Source organism: Sminthopsis crassicaudata, chromosome 4 (genome assembly GCF_048593235.1).
Source record: "Sminthopsis crassicaudata isolate SCR6 chromosome 4, ASM4859323v1, whole genome shotgun sequence".
Lineage (NCBI taxonomy): Eukaryota > Metazoa > Chordata > Mammalia > Dasyuromorphia > Dasyuridae > Sminthopsis > Sminthopsis crassicaudata.
The window spans coordinates 62,905,869-62,932,987 of NC_133620.1; the positions used below are offsets into that span (position 1 = coordinate 62,905,869).

The following is a 27,119-nucleotide window of genomic DNA, read 5'->3' on the forward strand; positions in this document are numbered from 1 at the left end:
TCTTAAATTCAGAATAAACTTCTTAAATCCATAAAATAAAATACATATGATTAGAAAGGAAATGATACTGACATTGATATAAAGACAAAAATATTTTTAAAGTAGTACACAGTCCAAAATATTTTTAAAGTAGTACACAGTCCCTAGGCTAAGATTTTTTTGCTCTTAATTGGTAAAAGTCATGAGAACCAGGACATGTGTTACAAAAGTCTTTTAGTCTTTTTTTTTTTTTTTTTTTTGATGGGGGGAGAAGTCCAGTTTGGGAAGAAAAATCTCAAAATATGATTTTATCAAGATAGGGAACTGCCAGTGTAGAAACTCCCATTGCTAATATAGATTAAGAAATACTTCTGAAATATGTAGTATTAGTGCATGACTTTGGATCATCTAGAGTTTGACTTAATTAATCATGTTCACATTGCATTTTATAAATGAGTAAATGGAACATGAGAGTGATTAAGTGACTTGCCTAGGATCACACAATTAGTAATTATCTGAAGCCAAATTCAAATTTAGGTCTTCCTGACAATGGGTACAATGCTCCGTGAACTATGACACTACCAGATATCTCTATCTAAGTTAAAGACGTCTCCATACAAGTCAACTCAACAAACATTTATTGACTATTATGTGTCAGGCACTATGCTGAGAGCTGGGAATACAAAGAAAGTCAGAAGCAGTCCTTGCCCAATAAGGAGCTCACAATCCAATGGAGGAGACAATGTTCACACAATTATGTATAATTAATAACAGATACCTTTCCTATAGTGCTTTAAGAATTGCAATTAAAAAATAAACAAACATCTTTTATTCATTCACATAATAACCTTAGGAGAAAGTTGCCACTATTAACCCCATTTTATAGATGAGGAAACTGGGATTGACAGACAGAGCTAATGAGGTGTTTTTTGTTTGTTTGCTTTTGCTGAGGCAATTGGGGTTAAGTGACTTGCCCAAGGTCACACAAGAGCTAATGAGTTTTTAAGGACATATTAGAAATCAGGTTTTCCTGATGCCAACTCCAGAGCTCTATCCACCATGCTACCTAGTTGCTTTTTCCTATATATAGGATAAGTTGAAAATAATCTCAGGGAAGGCAGTAGCAGAAATAGGGACCAAGAAAGACTTCTAGCAGAAGATGGGACTTCAGCTGAGACTTGAAGGAAGATAGTGAATACAGGAGCTGGAGGTAAGGAAGGAGAGGATTCCAGACACAGGGGACAGTCAGTGAAAATACAGAATCTGGAAATGTTACGTCATGCTACAGCTCCCAACAAGGACAGTGTCACTAGGTCAGAAAGCATGTGAAGATGAACAGTCTGGTAGGAAAGGGCTTTAAAAGCCAAATAGAGGATTTTCTATTTGATCCTTAGGTCATAGTGAACCCCTGGAGTTTATTTGAACAGATCTGATCTGATCTGAGTTTTGGGAAGAATGCTTTGATAGCAGGTAAAAGGTGGATTTCAATGGGAAGAGTCTTAGGGTAAGGGGATCAGCACATAATAGACAGCTGACAAATATTAATTGTATTACATTTTTTTGTGGGTCAGTGATGTAATCTTTGCATGTGAAAGATGAGTAATTACTTTATGTTTACTCAGATTTAGCTGGAAACAGGAGGGTATCAGATGTATCAATGCAGAGATCCTGGTGAGCCACCATTTCTAATTTTGTTTCTTTGTTACATAATGGTAGCAACAAAGTGATCTTTCTTCTCTAAATCACCGTTGAAAAACTTCAGTGTCATTATTATGTCAGATATCTGGAAAGAACCTCCATTTTTTAAAGGCTGCTCAATGAGTGGTAAATACCTGTCTCAAAAGAGAACATATTCTCTTTCTTTTGTGTCGAGATGATTTTTCTTTGTGTGTACATGTCTGATCAATTCATTGCTTCCAAACCCTTCTCTGATGCTTACAGTTTCAAGTCCAATCTTCTCATCTAAGCATTCACGATCTTCCAAAATCTAGTTTCAATTGACTTTTCCAATCTTATTTTACAGTTTCTTTTCATGACTGAAATACTCACTGGGGATCTGAGATTGTAAGTCTAAGGAGAACATAAGAGTCCAAATAAAAATAAAGCTGCTCTGGTGTCTCTGAAATAAGTAGGGATTCTGTGAATCCCCACATGATTTGTCTCCATTTACAAACTGAGTAGTGTTGCAATGCAACAGTTTGTAGATTACAATATAAATTTTCAGATGATTTTCCCAAATACTTTATCATAGGAAGGGAAATTTTGCTTGGTTTAAATAAAGGAATAAATTAAAAAGCATATGAATAAGTAAAGGAAAAAATCAAATAAGTAGATAAATAGAGAGGTAAACTTGTTGTTGTTGAGCTGTTTTTTAATCACATTACACTTTATGACCCTAAGTGGAATTTTCTTGACAGAGATACTGGAGTGGTTTGCTTTTATTTTTTTACTGAAGCAAACAGGATTAAGTGACTTACTCAGGACCACACAGGTAATATGTGTCTGAGGTCAGATTGAAATTCAGGAAGATGAGTCTCCCTGACTCCAGGCCCCACAGTCTATCCATTGAGTCACCATGCTGCCAAATAAATAAATAGATAGATCATTGATCTGATAAAATAATGAGAACTCAGATTGAGCAGCTCCACTCACCAGTTCTCTTCAGCCACAGATGCTCTTTATTCATTCAATTTATGGAGAAAGAAAATTAGAAAACTTCGAATTTCTTTTCTTTCCTTTTTTTTTTAAATTTCCTTAGGGCTCACCCTGATTTCTTGTAGACTTTGAACCCAGGTTTATTTTTGGGTCTAAAAGAGCTCTTTAGGTGCCTTAAGGAATCTATCAATGTCTTAAGATCTATAGATTGCAAGTAAGTTACCACTTTGGTTTCCAAGAAAGGATTTTCTTGGTCTTTGTGGTTCTCTGCTGGTAAGGCCAGCATTATTTTGGGCAGGAAAACCACAGTTAAATTGTTCTTGTAACATTCTTGAGCACCTGGAACAGCCCATGTGACATTGCAAAAGGGAAAACAAACTTACTTGATGAACCATAAATCTGCATAAACCACCTGTTGTGACAATCAAGGGGGAAGGAGGTAGAGTGAGGGTGGTGAGTTTATGATAGTTTCTGTTCCTTTTTCTTTTTTGAAAAAAAAATTCAGGTCAGAGGCCGAACGTGTGGCAACCTGACAATCCATTTGTTTTATTATGGCTCCGAAGTTCTAAGCTATTTTTGCAGGATCTAGTGGGCAGCTCTTAGGGCTTCCACCATCTTCATTATGCCTTTATTGTTTGTCTTTCATTTCTTGAAGAGGAACATGACATCAGGGAGGTGCTGTCTAGACTTGAAAGTGAATTGGATTTTAGTGAGGGTGGGTTGTGCAAAGTCACCAGTCTTACTTCCCCCTCTGGAACCATCTAGGTCCAGTAGCCATATATAGATCAGAATGGCTGGAAATGGCCCCAGATGCAGTGGTTTGTAGTCCAAGATAACAATAAGCTCTTTGTCCCTTCTTACTCTGTCTCTCTCATTCTAAGGAGAATAAGAGGTTTTAAGAGTGACCTCAAATACCATTTTTCTGCAGGAGGCCATTCTTGGTCCCCCTCAGTTGCCAAAACTTTCTTCTTAAAGGTTACCTTCCATATAGTCACTCTGTCTCATATATTATCATTTATTCCAGCCATCTCCTCCATTAGAATGTAAGGACTTTGAAGGCAGGAGCTCTGTGCTTAACATAGCACATTATAAATACATAATAAGTGCTTGTTGATTGATTACTACAAATTGTGCCCATAGGATCATAACTCTAAAAGAAGGGGACCTTTGAGGACCCATCCAATGCATGCATTTTCGTGAGGAGGAAATGAAGATCCAGAGAGTTCTAGATTTGCCCACAGATCTAGGAGGATCAAAAGGTCTATAGGTCCACCCACTTGTAAGAGTGTTGAGTGAGGGATGTTGGGAGATGTAGAGTGTTTATAGGAGTGTTAATGAGGGAGAGGTAGGGAGCAATTTCTTCTTTATAAACTGCTTGATTTTTGTTTTCTTGCTTGGGAGAAGAGGTCTCAGTAGACCAAAGGATGTGGTCTGAATTAAGTTCCCTTTTCTAGTAGTGGAAGTAAGACTGGTAAGTACAGAAAAAGAAAAAAAAACAAAACCCAACAAATCAAATCAAAACCAAAACCCCCAAAACCCTCAAATAATCAAATCTGATAGGCCCCCAACAACAATACAGGGTTCTCACCCAGAAATGCTTCCCTCCTTGTAATCTGATTGAAGTGAACAGTGGTCTTTTTCTACCTTCTCCCTCACCCGAGGGAGCACATTTCTGTGCTGATTTAGAGTTGAGTTTTTGGAGAGGCTCCTGAATCTAGGTATGGGGCATCTACCCCTCTGGATTTGGACTAGAAAGCAGACTGCATTTAATCCTACTAATAGTATTAAAATAACACTTTAAGGTTTCCAAAATGCTTTACAAATATCTTATTTGATGATTAACAATCCTATAAGGTAAGTGCTATTATTACCTCCATTTTGCAGGTGAAGAAACTGAGGCAAAAAGAGATGAAGTGATTTACCCAAAGTCACACAGATATAAGAATCTGAGGCTGGATTTGACCTGACTCCAGGACAACCATTCTCTTCACTGTATTGCTTAGCTGTCATTTATTAAGCATAACACTTGACATATCTTAGGTGATCCTCTTGATGACCCTATTAGGTTATGTTGTTATTAGTTTCATTTTACAGATAAGAAAATTGAGGCTGAGGGAGATTAAGTAACTTTCCTACAGTTGCACAGCTAGAAACTGGATATCCAGGCAGAATTTGAACTCAGGATTTTTTGAGTGGTTGATATTCTATCTATTGCATTACTCTATAGTTTAATACTTGTACCACTAGCTGGTTTTGGAAGTATATGTGTTTGTGTCTTTAATGTTGGAGAGTAGGTAATAAGATGAAGTCCAATTTGTGGTGCTTAATTGCCTCATGAATTTTTCACAAACCTTCCCAAGTCAGCTTCCTCCCTGGCTTCACTCAGAAGGCTTAAATATGAGATAGGATTTAGGAAATTTCAAGATCACAAAATTTGCTTTTGCTACTCATTTTTTTTTCTGTTTCTTCTTCTCTTTCGGGATCTCTCTCTCTTTCTTTCTCTTTTTCTTCTCTTCTTTTTCTTCTTTTTCTTCTCTTCTTGTTGTTGTTGTTGTTGTTGTTGTTGTTGTTGTTGTTGTTGTTGTTCTTCTTCTTCTTCTTCTTCTTCTTCTTCTTTTTCTTCTTCTTCTTCCTCTTCTTCTTCTTCTTCTTCTTTTTCTCAAAGATTATCACCTTTCTTCACCATTGGAATGAGATTTAGAAATCAAAGGAGTGGGAAGCAAAAATATAGAGAGGTAAAGGACTTGTCCAGGATCAAGTAGCTACCAGGTAGCTCTCAACTCTTACCTTCCTTCTATAGTACTTTATCTAATACACTATGCTGCCCCTTGTGGTATGGAAGTTTGGTAGTTTTCTACAAAGGGAATCCCTCTTTCATTTGAACTTTGGCCAGAAAATCCTCTAAGAAAGTAGCAAAAAACTTTGATAAGTGTATGGTTGTCTGTTTTCTGCCTCTTGATATTTATAGAAGATTATTTCTGCAGTTGTGTGTATGAAGGAATCTTTTATAATATTATGCAGATCTCATCTAATCTTTGATGTTTTATAAGGCTTAGTTCTATAATAGAAGTCTTCCCAACTTTTCTTCGGCATGATTCCCAACCTCTTCATCATAGAATTGGGGCATAGAGGTGTTAGAATCCGAGTGTGGTTCTCCTGCCATTGATGAGAACATAGATTGCCACAGAAATTCTGGCAGATTTTCAAATCTGCCATCTGTTTTATTTCCCATCTACTTTTGACTTCTTCTGGGCTTTATCCTTCAGTTGCCTCTACATCATTGGGCTCAGTGGGATCTCACACAAATCTTTCTACAAGCTAATTTTCCATTTTCCTTCTTTTTGTTGTTTTGTGAAATATGATATTCTATTATCTTTCTCTGTCATGTTTTGTAAATGAGCTTGTATTGTAAAATGAACTTTCCCATGGCTCTTGTGTCTTTCTGCTTGACAAAGAGATTGTCCAACACTTGCTGCTTGAAGCAATTTCTAGAATCTTTCTCATTGTGATTAAAAAAAAAATTAGATAAACTTTTTCCTTTGCTGATTGTTTCTTTATCACCTTCTACATATAGTAGTTGTTCTAAATTTTCTCTTTTCTCCTTAAGCTTCCTATATCATACCCACACACATACCCACATACATACACATATACCCACACACTCCTCCCTCTCTCAACAGACAATCATGCTCCTATTTTAATGAGAAAAGAAGAGCCAGTACTTTATCCACTCTACTACCAGCTGTCTCTGTGCAGAGACTCTATAATAGGTCCTCATCACTTTTTGTTTGGACTTTTACAAAAGCCTTTTAATTAGATTCTGGATTTCGATCTCTCTCTATTCTAATCCATTCTTCACATAGCTGCCAATATTTTCTTTATTCACCATTTCACCCCTTCTAAAAATCCTTTAATCATTTCATCTTATTTATAAGATAAAATATAAATTGCATAGTCTAGAACTCTTTTATCTGGATTCAAGTTATCTTTTCAGATTTATTTCAATCTGTAGTCCAATTAGGTTCTAAGGGAACCTGAACATAATTCTCACTTTTACAATCAATTAAGGTTGCATAAATTCTCTAATATCATTGACTTGGGACTCTATCAATATGCTTCTTCTTTCCTCTTCCCCTCTTCCAAAATGTTATATTTGAGAATCATTTAGTCAGCCAGATTTAGATAGTTTAGAAATATGTAGTTACTTAAATGGTATAGTAAGAATATTTGATATAAAACATCCTCCCCAAAGTCTATGATACAGTACATACAGAATCTAGGGAAGAATGGGCTCAAGCTTATTTGCCAAAGGGGAACTCATAACTTACTCTGATTACTGGAATTTCTTTTCTTCCATTTGTGAGATGCTTAGGGTATTCCTCTTAAGTATGTGAATCTACATCCATATGTCCTTGGTTTCTGATGTAGATACTACCATCAGTTGATCTGGGATTGTGGGTGGTACATTGAAGGAAACATGGGCAATCCATCAAAATCATAAGGAACATTGGTCAAAGGAGAGGGGAGGAGACCCAGATTGTAGCTAGAGCTGAGACATCTTCTTCCTTCTTAAGCATTTTCTTCTCAGGGAGGTTAGCTCTAAATAATTGAATAAATCTTGTTCTAACTAGCCTATTCATTTATAGGTGATCTCTGAAGTGCAGCTGAGTTCTCTCTTCTCCAAACAATTTTTGTGCAATATCAATCCAGTTTTTGTATTTTGTCTAAAGCCACTGATTAAGTGAGATTTGATTATATCTAATTATAGTATCAAACCTAAAATAGGATGGGATGGTTTTGGAAAATTGTTACAAAAATCATTCTCATCCCCATATTTTATATTCCAACCCAATTAGACTAACACATTGTCACCTAATGCTATTCTTCATTTTCTTGAATTATTGCATCCAGGCAGGACATCTCCAGTGCCTCCTTCTACTCCACTATTTAAATTCTTCTCTTCCTTTAAGTAATTTTCTATTGCCCCTATTATATTAGGGCAGTAGACCTTGGTTCAAATAAGGTCAAAGGTCATCTGGCTGACCTTGGACCTTGGACCTCTAACTGGTTGTCCTCTTTCAAGGAAAGCCCCCCAATTCCTTGAAGTGAAAGTCAAACTCTTTTTCTAATAATACTTTGGTGTGGCCTTTCCTTTGCTCTCATTATATTTTTATCTTATGCTATCCTCCTTTATATATGTCCCCTTTATTAAACCGTAAAATTTTCAAGAACATCTTTATTCCCCAGTGCTTTGCATCCAGTAGGCACATAATAAATATATTTTGAACTGAACTTAAAGGTACTAGCCCTGAAGGAAGAAGCCCTAGCAACATTATGCCCCTTGGGAAGGCTTTATAAGTTATGTGGAGTGACCTTTCACTCAATGTTTGAAATATGCTCCATTATTATTGACATTAAGACATGACATGCAATGTCCTAACTTATGAATCTATTTTACTTTGTGCTTTTCCATCATTTGCAATGCTAGTCATGAGGCAGTGAGATGGTACAATGAATGGAATGCTGGGTTGGGAGTTAAGAACAAAATCTAGCCTCGGATACTTATTAATTGTGTGAACCTCAACAAGTAATTAATAAAATCTCAGGGTTTTTTGGTCACAGTTTCCTTGACTATAAAATAGGCAAAAACAAAAACAAAAACAAAAAAACCCAGAACCAACCTCACAGGGTTGTTGTGAGGTTCAAATGAGATAATTTTTTCAAAAAGTGCTTAGCAAAATGCCTGTCCCATAGTAGGCATTTTATATAAAATTCTCTTTTGTTATTACTAACCTCTTAGAATTAACTAAAATATCAGTAACAATATTAATTATGCTATAATATCAATAAATAATAGTATTAATAATTATTAACCTATCAGTATTAACCTCTTTCCCCTACCCCATTATCAGTAATTCTATAATATCAATAAATAATATTAATAATAACAATTATTAACTCATTAATTAATAACCTATTATTAACCTCTTTCCTATTCAATATTATTAATACTATAATATCAATAAATATTGTTAACCTATTAATATTAAGTGCTTTTCTTTATCCCATCCCTAATATCTCAAAAAAAAAGATAGTAATAATTAGCATTAAAGACTTAAAAAGAAATTTCATGTATCTATTATCTTCTTTGATCCTAATAATGATCTTGAGAACTAGGCACTATTATTAGCCTTATTTTTTCATTGATGATGAAACCAAAACAGGTTAAGCGGCTTGGCTGGGGTCACAGAGCTAGTGAAGTTTCTGAGGCAGAATCTGAACTAAATTCTTCCTGAATCCAAATCCAGCACTGTCCCATTGTACCACCTAGCCAACTTCTAAAATTAGGGATTTTGCATATTGCATTTTTAGAAACTTTAATGTGAGGGTTCTGATCAGTGTAAACTGTGGGTAGAGAGTGGTAAAGAGTAAACTTTTGGTGGGGCAGGGACAATAATTGCAATGAAACTGAAATCTAACCGCACTTCTTAATAGAGAGGAAAAAAATTGAGATTCTTCAGATCTTAAACGAGTTTTTCCAAAGTCACAGAACTAGACTTCCTTGGTTTCCTAGAGATGACACAGCACCTTTTTGCTTAAAATGCTCAACAAATCATGTGATTGACTATAGTGCTGGTGCTGATAAACATAGAAATAAGGAAAAGGGAGGGTTTGCTTTGAGTAATACAGCCAAGTGATAATTGTTTTATACTTTTCCTTAGGAACTTGAATGGATTTAAGAATAGACCTGGAAGCAATCTTGAAGAACGTCTTAATTTTTATTTCACAGATGAGGAATCTGAAGCTCTTAGAGGTTGACTGATCCAAGGTTAGCCAGATGACCTTGTGGCAAAGCTGAGATTTGGACCAAGGTCTACTGACATAATATAATAGGCCACATCCAATATTAAGCTTTTTCATAACAATAGTATCCTATTACTGATTGGCAGGAGAAATCATTATTTAAATCTGTGACTGGTCATTATGGGTCACCCATTTGTAACAATTTCAGCAAAGAGACAGTCACTTTGTTTAGATTTTTCGGTATCTGCACTGACTACTAATGCTGGGAACATTTTTCTTGCTTAATAAACCACTTTTAATTTTACCCGCGGTAGTTCTTGGCTCCCACAATGCAGCAACAATTAAATCTGTGTTCAGATGGCTTGTAAATGCACCCAGAGGTGTTATGCAATGGGCAAATTACACAGACATAAGAAAGAACAGAAAGTTAGCATTTAGCTATCTCAAGGATAAACAATAGTCACTGATACTTTTTTTTTTTTTTTTAAAACACTATACAATCTCTTAGATTCTCTCCTCTTTTTATTGGGAGGATTACTTCTGCTCTTGGAGCTACCTTGGGCTTCGTTCAGGGTGGGGGAACCCCACTGACTGCCACCACATATGATGCCTTACCCCTCATCCTGCCAAATTTCCTGCAGTGGGGGGCTCAGGCCTCCCTGAATTTTGTTCAAGTATTCTCTTTCCTCCCCTCTTTGAATCATTTGCTACAGGGGACTAATTAGCATTGGCTCCTAGATTGGCACTCAAATTGGTCCCAGGAATGTGACTGATTTGTAAAAGACTCCTTTTTTGGATGCCTTGGAAATTGGTTTATTTGGGAGGGTGCGAGGCAGAGGGCTTGAGAAAGGAGTGGGACCAGAAAGACAAAGTGTTCTCTGCTTTTCTAGGTCCTTTTTTGGGGAAGAGTAACATCCCTTTTTGAAGCAGCTGCTCCTTTCCCTTTTCTCCTCTGTCTGCTTCCACAGTGTTAAGAGATTTGGGAGGGCCCAGGAATAATAAATTCCTCATTTGTGGTTTATTAACAACTGTGCCTTCCTCCTGGCAGTTTATCCATTTCTCTTTCTTAACAAGAGGAAGTGACAGAGAAATCTGGTCCTTTTTAGCTTTGGATTTTAGGATACCTTGCCTGCTGAGAACTTTGCCTACTTCATGAAAACCCATGATTATCTGGCATCTATGTTCTTTGTAATCTTAAGCTTCGTTCTCTCTGTTCTGGTCTTGAGATTAATATTTTTGTCTGGGATGTAAATAGCCCTCTTGGAGGTTAAGGTAAATATGGTGGATCAACTCCATCCTTAAGGACATCTCTGATAATGCCTTCCACACTTGACTTACTTCAGTCATCACTTCTGCTCCCTCCCTATATGAGAATTATCTCTACTTTTGGAGCTTTTCTGAGCCTTGACAGGCCAGTTTTGGTCTATCTTGCTTGGTTGAGGTGGGGGAGATTCCATTGCTCCTTCAGGACATCTTCAGCCATACCATCACACATGGTAGCCACCTTTCCTTTCCAGTTTCCTAATTCCCTTTTATATATTATCTTTCCTCATCAGCATATAGGCTCCTTGAGGATAGATTTTTTTTTGGTTGCCTTCATTTGTATCCCCCAAATGGCATCTTAAAAATGGCCTATTACTTTGGGAACTTAAATTAATGGCTATTTACACAGGTTGCAGTCAGTAGTTAATAAAAATTCTCTCTGTTTTATATAAATCTCTATGTCTATCTGCCTCTCTGTATACACAGAGATAATTTTTTTCTTCATAGTTCCTCAAGGAAAACTGAAGTATGAAAAACAAACAGATATATGAGGGAAAAATAGATCTTTAGAAAAATAGGTCTTTAGAGAATTGATCTTTACAGGTCAGAGAAGGGGAAAGCTGTTCTTCAGCCTTCGTAAGCTTGGGGGCTTAAGGTCCAAGGCTCAGTTTGCAATGAGAAATCTGTGGACTTGAAAACCGTACTCCAAGGATTTAGGTCACCTGGTCAGTGCCAAAGCAAGGCAAGAAAACTTGTAGCTCCAAGGAGGAAACATTATCCAGTGGAAAACCACTGGTTCTGATATAAAAGGTTTTGGGTTCAAATTTCTCCTTTAACAATATCTGTGTGAGCTGGGGAGAGAAAGTTAACCTAACTGGCCCTCAGTTTCCTCATCTGTAATTGGAATAGATGACCCATAAATTCTGAAACTTTAGGACTCTCAACCAAGTTGGGTAGATTAGTCTTTTCTGTCATTACCAATAGATGGCGCTCGAATCTGGGAGATCAGCCTCCTATTGCAGCTGGATCTGGGGAATGAGGGAGCATATTCACAGTAGAGTGTATAGTAGAGGGGTACCACCAGACTTACTTAAAGGCAACAGCTTAGCTGATGGTAGGAGGAGCAGCTTGATCATCAGTGGGAGTAATTCTGGCAAATTAAATATATATAAAATATCAACAAAATTCCTAAGAAAACAACCCCCAAGGGGAAGAAATACAGATAATGGATCATCTAGGTAATGGAAAGGTAGGGATCCAGGATCAAGAACAATGACAAGACCAGAAGAAAAACACTGAAGATTCATAGAGAATGAATTTTGGTAGGAGGAAATTATAAGACAAACAAAAAACACCAGAAAGGCCTTCAGGTGGGTCAAGCACAAATAGGGAATGACTGCCCATTCTTCCCCATCTAATCCAGAAGACACAAGTCAGTCCTTCAGAATCTTTTATTAACGAATAGAAAATGCATTAAAAAAGGAACTATACAGAGGCTAAGAGCAATCAGGACTAAAAATACTAGTTAACAATGGTTAACAAGCGTAGATCCCATTCTCTGAGCTACATTTCCATGGAAGGGTTGGGAGGATGGTTTTTCCTTTGTTCTCATTATTTATTTTATTTTAGTTCATCAAAATATCCATTGATCTGAGGAGTCCATATCTCCTCTTCTTCCTTGTTCCTTCCTGCCCTTCTTTCTTTTAAGTAAAGGCTGTCTCAGCATACCGTAGCTACAAAATCAGTAAGTTGTTTTGGTTATTGTTTGTTTCTTGAAAAGACTGATAAAAGTTAAAACCATAAACACAAAAGTGAAGGGATCAGGGGCTCTAGTGTCTTGGTGTTTCTTTCTGGGACAGTGAAGTAAAGGATAGTGTAGGTTTTATTTGCCATGAACTCAGGGCAAATGACTCCCTCCCAGATATAACACCATGCTTGGGGCCTCTGGGGTTTTTTAGCCATTTGAAAATAAGGTAGTAGGATTCATGAGTATGAATGGTATATATGAGAGCTTAAAGACTAACTAGAGAACTCACCACTTAAATTGTGAATCCTGTAATCCTCAGAATGATCAGTTTTCTAAGGGTGGGTTTGTTTGGGGGAAGAGGAGGGAGTGGCTCCAGGCAAGGAAAAGCTAAGAGGGAAGAAGTGAAAAAAGAGTTGATTTCTCTAGTTAGGCTTTATACTGAAAAATGGAGTTTTTCAATGGCATAACTGGTACTGAGGTAGCCCTAGTTTTTATGTTCCATCCCACTCCTTTGAGAGATTAAAAAATTATTATTTTATAGTTTATAAAGGGCAAAGGGATATGATTTTTCAAAGCCCATCCTTGCTGTTCCCAAAATAGACCCACATGAGCTGAGAATGAAAGTGATCATACCACTTCTGGGCTGGACCTGAGATGCCCCACCAAGAGCATCAGTGAAAAGGAGTAAGTGGGAGATGAAAGGAAAGAGGATGCTTTGCCTAAAAGAATTAAGAAAACTTCCCCATGGCCTGTGTTCCTCATTATTGCTCCACTTCTTTTCACTTCTTTATGTGGCAAGTAAGTCCCTCTTATGGAAGCAGGATTAGCAATTAATTTTCTAAGAAGCTAGAAGAGATGATATCTGTAACCAGTCTCCCCTCAGTTCTCCATGATTCTTTGCCTTTCTTCCCTGTCCTTTTCCTTACCAAATGTAGACTTGAGCATTTCCTTAATTTCTAGGATTGATTGTCAGGGTATACACAAGTTACTGGTAAGAGCAGGCCACTAGATTTGCTGGTAGAATATCCTTCTTATAGGAGGGAGAAAGAAAGGAGGATAGTAGAAGGCCTTTTGAGATTGGGAGATGCTAAAATAGTGGCCTCTTGGCTCAATTAATGCCAGTTTCTAGGTACCTGCCCTGTGATTAGAACTTCTATGGTGCTGACTCTTCAGTGGGGAGAGTGAGAAAGCATAGCAGTTGATGGATATTGCTACTTACCCTGGAGAGCAATTTTAATATGTAGATGTGTGTGAAAATTACTTCAGAAAAGATTGCCTTGGGAATTAGAGAATCCATTCCTTTTTCTATCATAATATGACATTGGACAAACAATTTTCCCTCTCTGAATTTTGTTTTTCTCATTTGTAGAATGGTGGGATTTGGCCTATATTAATTGATTTCTCTTAATTTTGTTTTCAGCCATAAAGTTCTACAAATCCATGAATTCTTATAAAGAATCTTTAGATCTCTGTGGTCTTCTTATTAGATATCTCCAAAATAGTAAAAGACAAGTAGACAGTTCTCAGAGAAAGCTAGGACTGTGATGTCACATCAATGACTGACTCTGGAAACTGTTGAGTCAATGATTTACCAGCGTCAATCATTTATTTGCTAGATGTAACATCTGGATCTCTAGAACTATTTAGGTAATCTCAGATATCTTGTGTGTGTGTGTGTGTGTGTGTGTGTGTGTGTGTGTGTGTGTGTGTGTGTTTGTGTATGTGTATATTTCTCTTCCTCAAAAAGAACCATCTACTGAACTTTCTATATGATAATAATTTTGATTTTTTTCCCCTTTTTGAATCAGATCTGTAATTTCACTGTGATAGAGAAGTCCTGGGGAGGAACTTCCTTCTGCCTGTGCAGATCTAAATCTGTTCTTCAACTTCCAATCTTGGTGAAGTGCTTGGAGGACCCAGAGATGTCAAATGTATGTATTCGAGATGGAACTTGAATGCCAGCCTTCCTGATCCCAAGGCCTTCCCTTCAACCCTATTTCCATACTACCTCCTTGCAAACATGAATTCAACTTATTAATGCTAACCCAAGAAAATTTTAATTTGGCATGCAGTGGACTTGAGAGAGTGAGAGTTAAATTTATTTGAAATGGAAACCTAGCATGCCATCAGTCAGGCCCAACCTCATGATCCAGACAATCAAAAACTATTTCAATTATATTAAGCAGAGTTTGTCAAAAGAATAAGAGCAGTGTTATTCAGAGGTTATGCAATAAGCCATAATAATCCAGGGGAATGTTTTATGTCTAGATCGAATATGATACTGCTCAAAGACTGTTAGCTACTCAAGGGCATTTGGACAGTTAGATGGGACAGATTTGATGATATCATATATCAATTAGAGGTGAGGAGGAGGGGAATTTTAGAGAAATTGATTGGAAATACTAGAGATAAGAGCTAGTTTTGTATTTATCAGCAAAGGAAAGGTAAAGTAAGGTACCAGACAAGACTGCTTAAACTTGAGAATAGTTATTTTTTTCTTTCCCCCTAGAAAGAAAAATGGAGATAACAAGACATTCTAAAGTAGGGCCTAGAGAGGAACACCGTGAGTAATTTCTTCCTCAGCTTTGTCATCTGAATTCTGCACAACATTGGATAACCTTCTCTGATTCAGTTTTATCCAATTTAAAGTAGACAATCTATGGCACTTAAGGCTGATTCACTAACTAAAAGAAAGAGAATAGCAATTGATTTAGGACTGGAAAGGATTCTAGGGATCATCTGGTATAACCTCTTATTTTTTCAGATGTGGACCAGATGGCTAGAAGGACTTGTTTAAGGTCATACAGCTCATAAGGGACAAGAACTGAATTCAAAATCAAGGCTTTTAATTCCAAATCCCTTTCCATTTCTTTTTATTCCTTCCTTTTTTTGAGGTTATCTGGATTAAGAGATTTGGTCAGTAAGTATCTGAGGCTAGATTTGAAGTTAGGTCCTCCTGATTCTAGGATTGGTTCTCAATCCACTATGCTACCTAGCTGTGCCTTACTCCTTCCATTTCATATCTGGAAGCAAAAAAAGGAGGAACTAGCTACCTACCCTGTGATTAGAATTTCTATGGTGTTGACTCTTCAGTGGGAAAAAAAGTATGGCATTGATGGAAATATGCAACTAACCCTGGAGACCAATTTTAATAATATGTAGATGTCTGTGGAAAGCCAGCTTTGACTTTATATCTATTCACCAGCTTCTCATCTTTTGACTGTTCTTCAAATATTTGAAGAACAAAGGAAGGCGGGGGAGGGGGGAAGAGTCATGTAAGCAAATCTAGTGTGGATAGAATTAGAGTAAACCATAGTTATTTCCTGAAATTGCACTACAGCTTATATACCAATGCCTTCACTTGAAGCATAGTGAAGTTTTTCTTCTTTTGGGAGAGAGTTTCTTTTTCTTTAAATTTCATTTGTTCTTTGAGCTTGTGTGGGTAGAGCAATGCTAAGATGCATCAGTAACTATTGATGGGAATCTCATTTACATCCATATGAGGCTTGCTTGTAGAGGAAATAAATGTTGTAGGAAAAAATGTAACTAGAAAGCTGGCCATAGAGCTCTTATAATATGACCACAGGGACCCTACTATATAGGCAAAATACAATGGTCTTAAATCTCTTCCAATGCCTAGCATAGAGCTCTATCCTCCATCCTCATCCATGATTTATTTCATTGGTTTGAGGAACTCCTGATATGGAACCTCCCTCCAAAGATACAACTCAACCTTAACTTAATTTCTGAGAGAGTTGCTTGGGTCACTGAAGGTTTTAATAATTTGCCTACATCCATATGCCTAGTGTGCACCAGAAGAAAGCCTTGAACATACCTATGTTTCCCTGACTTCAAGGTCAATTATCTATTTCCTATATTATGCTACCTCCTTTTGCACATAGTAGGTATTTAATAAGAAGTTAATAAGTGAATGAATGAATGGAGGCACTGAAAAGGACCCTTTAACATGGCACTATTTAGGTACTTTAAATTATGTCCACCAGAATTCTGCATATGGCTATGTTAACCATATAATATTGCCATAAGACTCTTCTAGTACCTAGGACAGTTCCTTGCACATAGGCTAGAGATTGATACTACATTCGTGGTATGGAAAGCTGCCTGCTAGGTAAGGAAATCCCCTCTTCTAGTGCAGGTAGGCCCCTTCTCTGTAATTTATAATCCGAGAGAGTCTTAAAGTTTTCTGGAGCAGAGCGGTTAAGTGACTAGCTGCAGCATGTTATCAAAGGCAGGACTTAAACCCAGGCATTCCTGATTTTGCGACCAATTTTATCCACTAATAGCACATTGCCTTTCTCAGATTCAGCATCCTGAGTGCTTAATAAATAAATCAAATGCTTACTGCTGTTCTAGTAAGCAGGAGGAGAGTGATGTTGTAGTGGAAAAAAGACCATCAGATTTGAAGTTGGAAGGCTTGTTTTCAAGGTTTGATCTATTTCATCTTGAACAAGACACTCATCTCTTTCCCTCAATATTCTTATCTCTAAAACAGGAATAATAATACTTCTCTCTTCCTCCTTGGCTTTCGATATTCAATTAAATGAATTATTAGCAAAGGTGTTTTATAAGTCTAAAATCTTTATAGTTATTACCTTTTTTTTTTTTTTTTAACAAGCACAAGCTTTTCAGCTATGCTTGCTGATTGTGTAGTTCCCCAGAGAATACAATAAAATAGTTTTGTCCATGATTTTTGGATACAATCAGTGTTAAGTCCCTAAGAAATAAGAACCTTATTACAATTAATGGCACTATGGATTATATGAGGTTGGATTTGGGGATCAGAATATTGGGAACCTTGAGTGAAAGGCAGAAGAATCTCTGAATCATACAAGACCAGCTCAGTCTCCTCAGATTCCAAGGCTGGTCATGCAGTTCAGTCAAACTAAGGCAAGGAGTGGTAGAGGGTCATAGAATGTGAGAGTTGAAGAAGACCTTAGAGATCATTAAATATAGCTCCAGTACTTAAGAGGTGAAGAAAAAAAGGGTTTTCAAACTGAACTGGACTTTTTAATCTTTGAAGGCTTCCTATTAAGTTACAAAGAACATCCACCAAATACTGATGAGAAGAAGCCCCTTTTTGAAGGTGGGGTATGGGGGGGTAGAGATAGATCAAAGGGATTGAGAAACTAGCACGGTACCCACAATACTCAAACAAATCCCAAGACGTTATTCAGTGTCAGAGAAGCTCATTTTGAAGTTGAGAGTTCTTCCTTCTTTCCCCTGAAATCTCTATCAGAGGCTAATTAGGGGCTTTTAATATAGTTGACTCCATATCTCAACCATTCTTTTTCTCACCATGGTTTCCTTGTCTAGGATGGAGAGAACAAAGATTAGATTGCATTTCACAGTGGGAATGATTGAAACATCTCCATTTTGGAGCTGTTACCTAAGATCTATCAAAATCATTAAATAGACCTGTCCAAAAGGATAAGGGTTCCTATGCATGAAGTCACTGTACTTTTCATGGACTAGATTTAAAAAGTAAAAATGGGACCATAATTAATTGGTTAAGTGTCATGAAGGTAATTGTTCATGTGGCTTTTCACATGGTATAGCTGTCTTTCAATAACTTTTAAATTTGGATGAAACCTGCTAATTTCCAGGTGGAATGAGGTTATTAGAATTTAACAGTTCTCTTTACTTGATAATGAATTGGTTCATAGGTTCCTAGATCTAGAGCTAGAAAGGACCTTAGAAGCAAACTAATACAATATCATTTTACAGATAAGAAAATTGAAGCCTATGGAAATTAAATGACTCACGTATGTGTGTGTGTATGTGTCACTCATGTAGTACCAGAGTTAAGATTTGAACCCAAGGCTTCTTGATGCTAGAGTTAGTTCTCTTTTCATTGTACTATGTAGCTTCCTATATCCCTTAGGCTATTTCCCGATTTCTTCTTGCCTTAAGCCCTATTTTGTTGCTCATTATCAAGAAGTCTTTGTTAAGCTTTCAAAATCTTTTTTTCTAGGTTGGCTGGAATTCTCCAACCCCATTATTCTTCTTCAAGGATTGAAATGGAGTCAGCCTCATTTATGATTACATCCAGGAATCATATCACTCTCAGTCTGGATGAGAAATCCCAATGTCTCTCAGTTTTTGGTCTCTCCCCTTGTGCCATATGTTTTTTTTTGTTTTTTTTTTTTTTTCATAATACTGTCTCTCTATCCATCATTCCCTTTCTGCCCCCACTTGTCCAGTCTTGAAATTAAAATATAGTAAAATGGCAATCCTATTTTCTTAACTATCTAATCTTCATCTGTTTATTAGAAGATTAAGACTCATTTGTATTTATTGATGTTTCTTTTTTTAGGTTAATTTAGTTTCATAATTCTGTCAATCCTGGGCATAGTCATCATGTTGGTAGGTGGCCTAGACATGATGGGAAGAATACTAATTTGGAGATTAGAATGATCTGGATTAAAACTCCCTGTCTACTGCTTGCTACCTGTGGGATTTTGGGTCAATCACATAATCTCTATTAGCCTTAGTTTTCCATTTGTAAGATGAGGAGGTTGGGCCACTAAGGTCCATCTCAGCTCTAACATCAGCGAATGACTATGTCTGCTGTGTCCTTCAAAAATAGTTAAGTTCACAGTACTGGTAGGGCTCAAAGCAGGAGATGAGAGCATTTTGATAGTTGATTAACATGTACTGGGGTAAGCACGGGTTTATGAAAGCAAGTGGTGAGGTAGTCAGTGTGTTTTACAATGCCCTACTGATTATATGAGTACTGAGGCATAAATGGGAAAGGATCACTAAGTTCTATAAAAGAAGGTAAACTGTGGCTCAATTTTAAGAAATAATATAGGAATTTTTCAGAATTATTCAAAGGAAAACTGCCAATGATATTTTTATTACAGTGTAGTTCTATTTGTGCCATTTCTGCAATGTTCTTGCTGTGTGGCTCATTTCCACTGAATGGCAGGATTCTGTTTTTAGGGTTCCTTCTTGACTTAAGTTTACATTTCTAATACAAGCTGTCTGGGGACAAGGAAATCATGGGCTTTTTTTTCAGAATTTCAGCCTTGACTATCATCACAATAATGAACATGACCATAAGAAATATGAGTTAAAAGTGATTTTGTTTCCCTGCTGATTGACATGACTGGTCACTGAGTGGATTCATGTCTTACTTAGCAAGAGCTTTCCTGAAGTCCCATTTCCCTGTCTTTGGCTCTGAGATTTGCACATGACTCCAGATTTTTATTTTTTTGTAAGGGAAGTATCTTTTTCAATTTTCAAATTCTTCTGAAATGGATCATTTCTCCTAAATCAATTCCTATCTTGCCAACATCTGTAGTTTTTCCTACTGTTTTGGCCTACATATTGACCAACTCAACAGAACAGGTATATTGGTGTCATGGGACATACAATATCTCAGGAGTTTTTTGAGACCTGGGTTATAATTCTAGCTCTGCCCTCAGTCAGATATGTAAGTTTTTGGAAATCATTTTACATCTTTGGGTCTGTTAACTACAAATGAAAATATTGAATTGGATGGCCACTGAAGTCTCTTCCAGAAGACTTTGTTTTTTCTTGTTTATATATGTATGCACACATAGGTTTTTTTTTTTTCATTTTTTTAATTACTAAAAATTTAGAGCCTATGCTGAATTCAAAATGGAAAGCTCTAGCCTCTTTTTCGGTACTGAGTGTGCCAAGATTTTAAGAAGCATGTTAAAGGGGCCCACTGCTCAGATTGCCACCTCACTGAATCTAAACAACCTTTTTATTTCCTCCTCAAAGAAAGACATATGTTAGGAGACACACTAGCTAGCCCCAAGGGATTGCTGTTCCTTTCTAATGTAGTCAAGTTTGTGTTTGATCACAAATAACTTCATGAGAAAATTGCTAACTCTCAGACTCAAACAGTGAATGCTGGGTAAGGGTCCTGAAGTCTCTGATCTGGATATAGCCCTAGGTTTGCAGAAAATGGAGGAAGTCAATGGACTGTCACCATGAACTGAAAAAAGGAGGGAAAGAGAGATGGGGAGCTGCACAAAGATTTCGGCAACTAGCATAGGATGTGGTTGGAATTTATTCTGAAAGTAGAAAAAGCTTCCAAAATAGCCACTGTGACTCCCTGTCCTCTTAGGCTTAGGAAAAAAAAAAAAAGAAATCAAATAGTGATAGTGAAGATACAGCATCTAATAAAATGGGAGGTAGGCACAGTTCTCTCTTCACCTTTGGATTTTTAGATGTAATTTGCTCTGACACTTTTCATTTTTCCTATCCTAGGTAAATAATAAAGGAAGGTGGAGGAAAGTTTCTCTTGAGCTCATCGACTAATGGGGTCATTTCATCCCCACTGGGACCAAATTTACCACTGTTACCCCATACTGTCTGATGGAATAGCTTCCTAGTTATTCGGCGGAATTACTTTGAGTTTAACTGGTTGGCCCACAGTTCAGTGATATTGACTGTATATAGGACTGTGGTAGTTGGCAATTCCTCAAAAAAAGGATTAAACATTTAGGAAACACAGGTACATGTTTTCTGTACTTACTCTGAGGAATGGAATCTCCTTGTTGGTGGGGACCATATCTTATGTTTTTGTTATATTAGCTCATAGCATAGTGCTGAGCATATAATAGATACTCCATAGAGAATTATTGATTGGTTGACTTGGTTGCTTGAAGGAGATTTATGGTGCAATATGACATGGCATATGAAATCCAGTGTCAGAGATTTTAAGTATTATGTATTCTCAATCAGTGTCTGGAGTAGGGATGACAAGTACAGTTGGGAAATACCATTGTTAGTGGATGAAAGAGAAGTGGGGCTCCCTGGGAAATCTGAAAAGAGCACCTCTTGGGTAAGAATAATGAGAAGGACAGAAGTGAGAATTTAGAATCCTTTAAAGGGAGCGTAGGTCACTAGAATAGTGAAAGGCCAACACATTGTTGCCAGAAAATTTATGTTTAAGAGTCGTCTCATCTGTTGGCTTCCTACTTAGGGCATACTCATATTAACAGCTGGCTAATACATCAGCCAGATGAATGAGTTGAGGCCCTATTTTGGAGACTGTCAATAACCATGACTCAGGTTAGGAAGATGAAGGGCATCTCAGAGAAAAGACAAGAGGGAGAAGATGAAATCCTAACCACCAAAATAGTAAGGGTTTCTGGACTTGTTCCCTGGTTTGGTCTTTCATGAAATTTTTCCTTTGTCTCCTTTAGATAGGAGTTGGAGTATGGTTAAATAGGAAGGAGACCTGGGATGAAGGGTCAGGACCTTGGAATTTCATCACCTGGGAGAGCAGATTGTTGTGGTCCTGGCTACCCTCTATATTGGCTTCCTGCTTCATTCCCACTTCCTTTTATACCCTTAGTAGGTTGCAATAGCACATCAGTATTATTTCCCTCCCACCTTATTTCATATTATAAAATACAAACAAATGACGGAAAAGGTCGATTGTTTATGGGCTCTCTTCTGCTCACAGCTGTAAGGACCGTCGTTTCCTTCCAACCATAGGCCGGTGGTTGTAAGGCCGCATCTTCATTTCCACAAAGGGGATGGAGAACTCATGGCCTTTCCAGTGATACCAGTTGATCCCCTGTTCAGGAGAACGATAAGGGTGTCATATTCTTTTGTTTTTTACTTTCCAATTATTCCCACAGTCCAATCCTGAGATGAGAGAGATGAGGAATGATGTGGTTTTAGAAAATGCAAAGGACAAAATGAGTCCAGTATTTTAATTTTGCAGATTTTCTATTTATATAACATCCCTCCATTTAAGTTCCATGTGTTGCCATCTTTCTGAACAGCCAAAGAATTATAGGTTTATGGTCTGAAATGGAAATTCTTTATCTCCACTTGCTGGGAGTCACCTTTTTAGCTTTTAGTGCTAGAAACAAGTAGATGTTTCCAAGTGTTAAGAGAGTCTAATGTACTTACAGATTCAATTAATTTGCTATCATGGTATTGTCATGTGGAGAACATAAAAGAGTTGCTTCTGGGAGAATCATGGCATGTAAGAGAAGTGCCTTGGAGAGACAGACTAGAGCAAATGTACATCTTCTGTAAGTGGTTCCAGACAGTTAATCTTACATGTTGAAGAGGAGACTGATTTTGTTGCAAAGGAATATTTAAAAAGCCCTATCAATTTTCATTATATTCTCTTTTTTTCTCAGTGTTATTGTGGGACTTTGACAACTAATCATGGAAGAGGAGCTTATGTATGACCTTGATAATCTGGGATACACAAGGGGGCTCTTCAGCATCCTATTGTTTCAGATCTTGGGTCTTGCTGCCAGCACATGACTTTTAAGACAAGTTTAAGAATCTTTCCCCATGAACTAGTCTTCTTCCCTTTATCTAAGGCCTCTTGAACGCTATAGAGGACCAGGTCTTGAGGATGATTTTGCTGAAGATCTTATCAGATCTAATATAAAGTTGAAAACTACCTCTGGCTTCTACTCCTCCATCCTTCTTTCATTTTATCATTTGTACTGAGTTCCTGATTTCCTAGAGATGGGATTCTATGTAGTCATTTACAAGAAAAAATGATTCAGAATCCTGTGCCCCTCTAAACTATAAGACAGAGGGACTCCAGACTCTATTAAGTTAAATGAAAACACCAGTAATTAGGTGCCTGGTTGGGTAAAACAATTAAAAAAAAATTAAAAGGGTGATTAATTTTTTTTAACGCATCACCTTTTCCCAACATTTGTCCTTACCTGACTGTGTCTGGATTCTCCATACTTTCCATTTAGATTGGTTCGGTGGCAGTTCTTATACCACCAAGCTCCCTTGTAGGACATGGCACAATTGGTAACAGCAACATCATTGTCTCTGTCCTCAGTGGAGAATGGCCTCCCCTGGTGATAAGTAAGGGAATCCCCTACAAAGAAAGAAAATTGGGATTTAATGGGTACTCTTCTTTGAAAATGTGCTCTTAAGGGATTCCTTCATCTAATACCCCATGGTTGACTATGCCATTGCTACCTTCTCCAGCAACCTGGAATCAGTCCATCACATGCTGATCTCTATCATCATCCATAGTCTATCACATAACTATTTGGAGACAGCTAAGGGTCAGGAAGACTTGAGTTCAAATCCTACCTTAAATATTTACTGTGGGGGGGGGGCAGCTAGATAGCCATGTGGATAGAGCACCAGCCCTGAAATCAGAAGGACCTGAGTTCAAATATGGCCTCAGTCACTTAATACTTCCTAGCTATGTGGCCCTGGACAAGTCACTTGATCCCAATTGCCTCAGAAATATATATATATATATATATATATATATATATATATATATATATATATATATATATATATACAATTTACTAGCTATGTGATCCTGAGGAAGTCTCAACCTCCATCTCCCAAGCGGGGATAATTCCTATTACTTGGCCCATTATAGATCCCTACTGTACAACTTCAGTCCAATTCTTAGAATTCTTTCTCCTTCTATTTCAAATCCCTTGCTCCAATATTCCTGTCAGTAGTTGATTCATATGCTGCTTCACAGAGAAGACAGAGAGCATCTGGTGTAAGCTTTATTCTTTCCAGCTTTAACAGAGTACTTTCCCTACATTTTATCTTACACTCCTTTCCAGTTCAGTGGAAAAGCTTGCCCTTCTCTCTGACAATCCAAATCCAATCCCTCCTCCTCTAGTACTACATTTCTACAATATACTTTCCTTCTGTAACACTTTCCATCTTTCCCACTTCATTGGCTCCTTTATGTTTGGTAGAATAAAGATATATTAAATGTCTACACAGACCTAGTTTTGGGGGATAGATCCAAACATAAAAATGAAAAGGCCATTGTTCTCAAGGAGCATTCTTTCTATTCAGATGTGGGTGGATAAAGATAATGTCCCTCAAATAAGTAAATGCATTTTGGAGGGAGGGAGCTCTAATAAATGGAAGAGGGATAGGGAATCAGATAAGATGACTTCTTAACTGAGCCTTCGGCTCCAGAAAAGCTTTCTCAGGAAGATGAAGACTGTGCTTGTGGAGAAGAATGCATCACAACTCCACACAGATTGGAGCTAAAATATCAACCACAAATCCAGCTTCCTAGGAGTTAGTGAAGAACAAGAAGAGGACTAGACTAGGAGCTAAGACTAGAAAGGTGAATTAGAACCAGTTTATGGATGGCCTACAAAACCAAGCTGAATAGTTTGTCTGTTATGCTAGGGTAAATTAAAGGTTTTATGGCAAGAAAGTGACACTTCCACCCTCAAACAAGATTAAATGTCCTTTACTTAAGTAACACTAACAAACAACTTGGTCCCTACAAACAAAAGAGAGATCTTCTTGGGTTCCTGACGACTCTCCTGTGATTGGTCATATTACTACACTGTATACCTCATGGTACCTATCTCAGCCAGTGTAGATTTGAGGCTCTGAACCCAACTTACTTTCAATCTGAACCCAACTTACTTTCGGTCAGCCGAGAGCAACACACTCTTCCAATGCAGTCCATGAGGAATGCTTCTATTTCCTAACCACTCTACCTTTCTTAACTTTTTCCTTTTACAGATAAGAAAACTGACACCCAGAGAATGTGTGACTGTCTTAACTTCCTGAAATCTGACTTTTGTTCCTATGACTCTGCAGAAATTACTTTCACAAAGTTTTCTGCAAACTCCTTGCCAAATTCAATGACTTTTTCTTAATGCTCAGTCCCTTTAAACTCTCATTGGCATTTGTTTACCACCCACCCTCTCTTTTCTGTAAATGTCTTCTCTCTTGGCTTTCATGATATGCCATTTTTTTCTGACAATCTTCCAATGTCTCTGCTCTCTTCCTGTGTCCTTTGTTAACTCCCATTTCATCTTCTACTCAAAATTTTGTTCTAAGCCCTTTGTTCTATTTCTGTAGAGGGCTTCTATGGCTCTGATTCTCATAACTTCAACTAACATTCCAATATGGATGATTCCCAACTTCATATATCTAGTTCCAATTATGCACTGTCACTCTAGTCCAAAATTTCCCATAATATATAAGATATTTTCACTTGAATGTTTCCCAATCACCTCAAACTCAATATGTCCCAAATAGTATTCACCATATCTCTCCAATCTAAATGGATCCTCTTTCCCAATTTCCTTTTTCTCTCAATTTTTCCAACTCCTAGAACTGAAACTTTGGAATCATCTTTAATTCCTCCCCCTTCATTCCCTATACAAATGCCACCAATTGTTGTCATTTCTTCATTCTATATATTGCTCTGATTCTCCAATTCCTTTCTGCTATACCACAGGTTTTCATTGCTTTTTTGTTTGCAATGATTATAATATCTCTTAATTGTTAACTTTAACAATGCTAATATCTTTCCCTCTTGCCTAGTATTACTATATTAATCTTCACAAGGAGTACTTTGATCATGCTCCTCTTGCATTTTATAACTTACAATGGATTTCTATTGTCACCTGCAATTTATGTCTAGCTTTCAAGGTCTTTCTTGAATCTGGTCCAATAAAGGCACCATCATATAGAAGAAAGAGATTTTGAGCCAGAAAATCTGCATCTGAATCATGGCTTTATCATTTATAATCTGTATGACCTTGGATAAGTCACATTAATTCTCTGGGTCTCAGTTTTCTCATTTGTAAAAGGAAAATTATTTCTGAAGTCCCTTCTTGGTATAGATCTGTGCTATGCTTATCTACTCTATATGAAATTATTTCTTATTGTTTTCCAGCTCATGCAATCTACTTTGATCAGACAGTTCCCATGACTATACACAGTACATATCAGATACTTTACTCATACTGTTTGGCCAACTGAAATGCCATTCACAATCTTCTCTGACTCCCCTAATCTATCTCATTTATCAGGAACCAATTAAGTGCCCATCTTCTTTGCAAAGACTTCCTCAAAAGTCTCACTTCACATTGATGACTCCCTTTCCTTCATTTCTAAACTTATAGCCATAACTGCATAATTAACACTTATCATCTATTTATTTTATGCACTAGTTAAAGACAGAATAAAATTACTGAAAGTTGCTGAAATGTCTGCCTGACATTTTTTTCACCTTCAAATATGTTAAAGTGCTTTTTATCTGAATTTATTTTACATTTTACTACCCAATCCAATTTTATGTCCTTAAAATTATTGCAAACTCTTTATGATCATAGACTATGTCTCCTCACTCTTCTTTTGCTAAGTGACTAGTAGAGTGCTGACTTTATATTAACAATCAATCCTTGTTGACAAACAGATTTGTAATTTTATGTTGGACCCTTAGAGTCTCAGCTGAAGACTTAAAATTTTTTTTAGCCTTATGCTTAGCAGAATAGTAGAAAAGAATAAACTCAGTGTGTAGGTACTGATAAATAGGGTAAAAACAATGAAAATATTTATATATTTTAGTGGTAAGAATCAATTTTAAAATTAGATTGAGCAACAAGTTAAGTTAAATGAAATGGAGTTGGAGCAAATATTACATTCTGAAAATTGTAAGAGAGGAAGACAATGAAATCTTCCTGCCTCTAGGTCTTTAGGCATAAGATAGACAATCATTTGTCTAGGTCTGAACACTGGTGACAATCAAGTGACTTTTTCTTTTTCCATGAAAGCATTTTCTAGCACTAGGCTAGAAGCAGGAAATGGTGATAGATGAATTTCTGTTCTGCATTAATGGGAAGGAATTTTCAAAGCAAGAGCTCTTCAAGTCACAGTCCCA

The 27,119-nt window shown here is 37.1% G+C and overlaps 1 protein-coding gene and 1 long non-coding RNA gene across 7 annotated transcripts in view; one reads left to right on the forward strand and one right to left on the reverse strand.

Moving 5' to 3' along the window:
* Positions 1–19,898, forward strand: part of LOC141565418 (uncharacterized) — a 135,352-nt gene extending 115,454 nt beyond the window's left edge. For both annotated transcript variants that reach the window (XR_012489018.1, XR_012489019.1), the window contains 2 exons: positions 14,257–14,379; positions 18,441–19,898. This is a non-coding gene — a long non-coding RNA (uncharacterized LOC141565418). The remainder of the gene's footprint in view (positions 1–14,256; positions 14,380–18,440) is intronic.
* Positions 19,899–19,992: 94 nt separating this feature from the next.
* The window catches only part of TNR (tenascin R), a 685,145-nt gene continuing 678,018 nt past the window's right edge, over positions 19,993–27,119 (reverse strand). For all 5 annotated transcript variants that reach the window (XM_074308424.1, XM_074308425.1, XM_074308428.1 and 2 more), the window contains 2 exons: positions 23,152–23,315; positions 19,993–22,028 (listed from right to left, as the gene is read on the reverse strand). In XM_074308424.1, the coding sequence (XP_074164525.1) occupies positions 21,909–22,028; positions 23,152–23,315 (284 nt within the window). In that variant the 3' untranslated portion in view covers positions 19,993–21,908. The remainder of the gene's footprint in view (positions 22,029–23,151; positions 23,316–27,119) is intronic.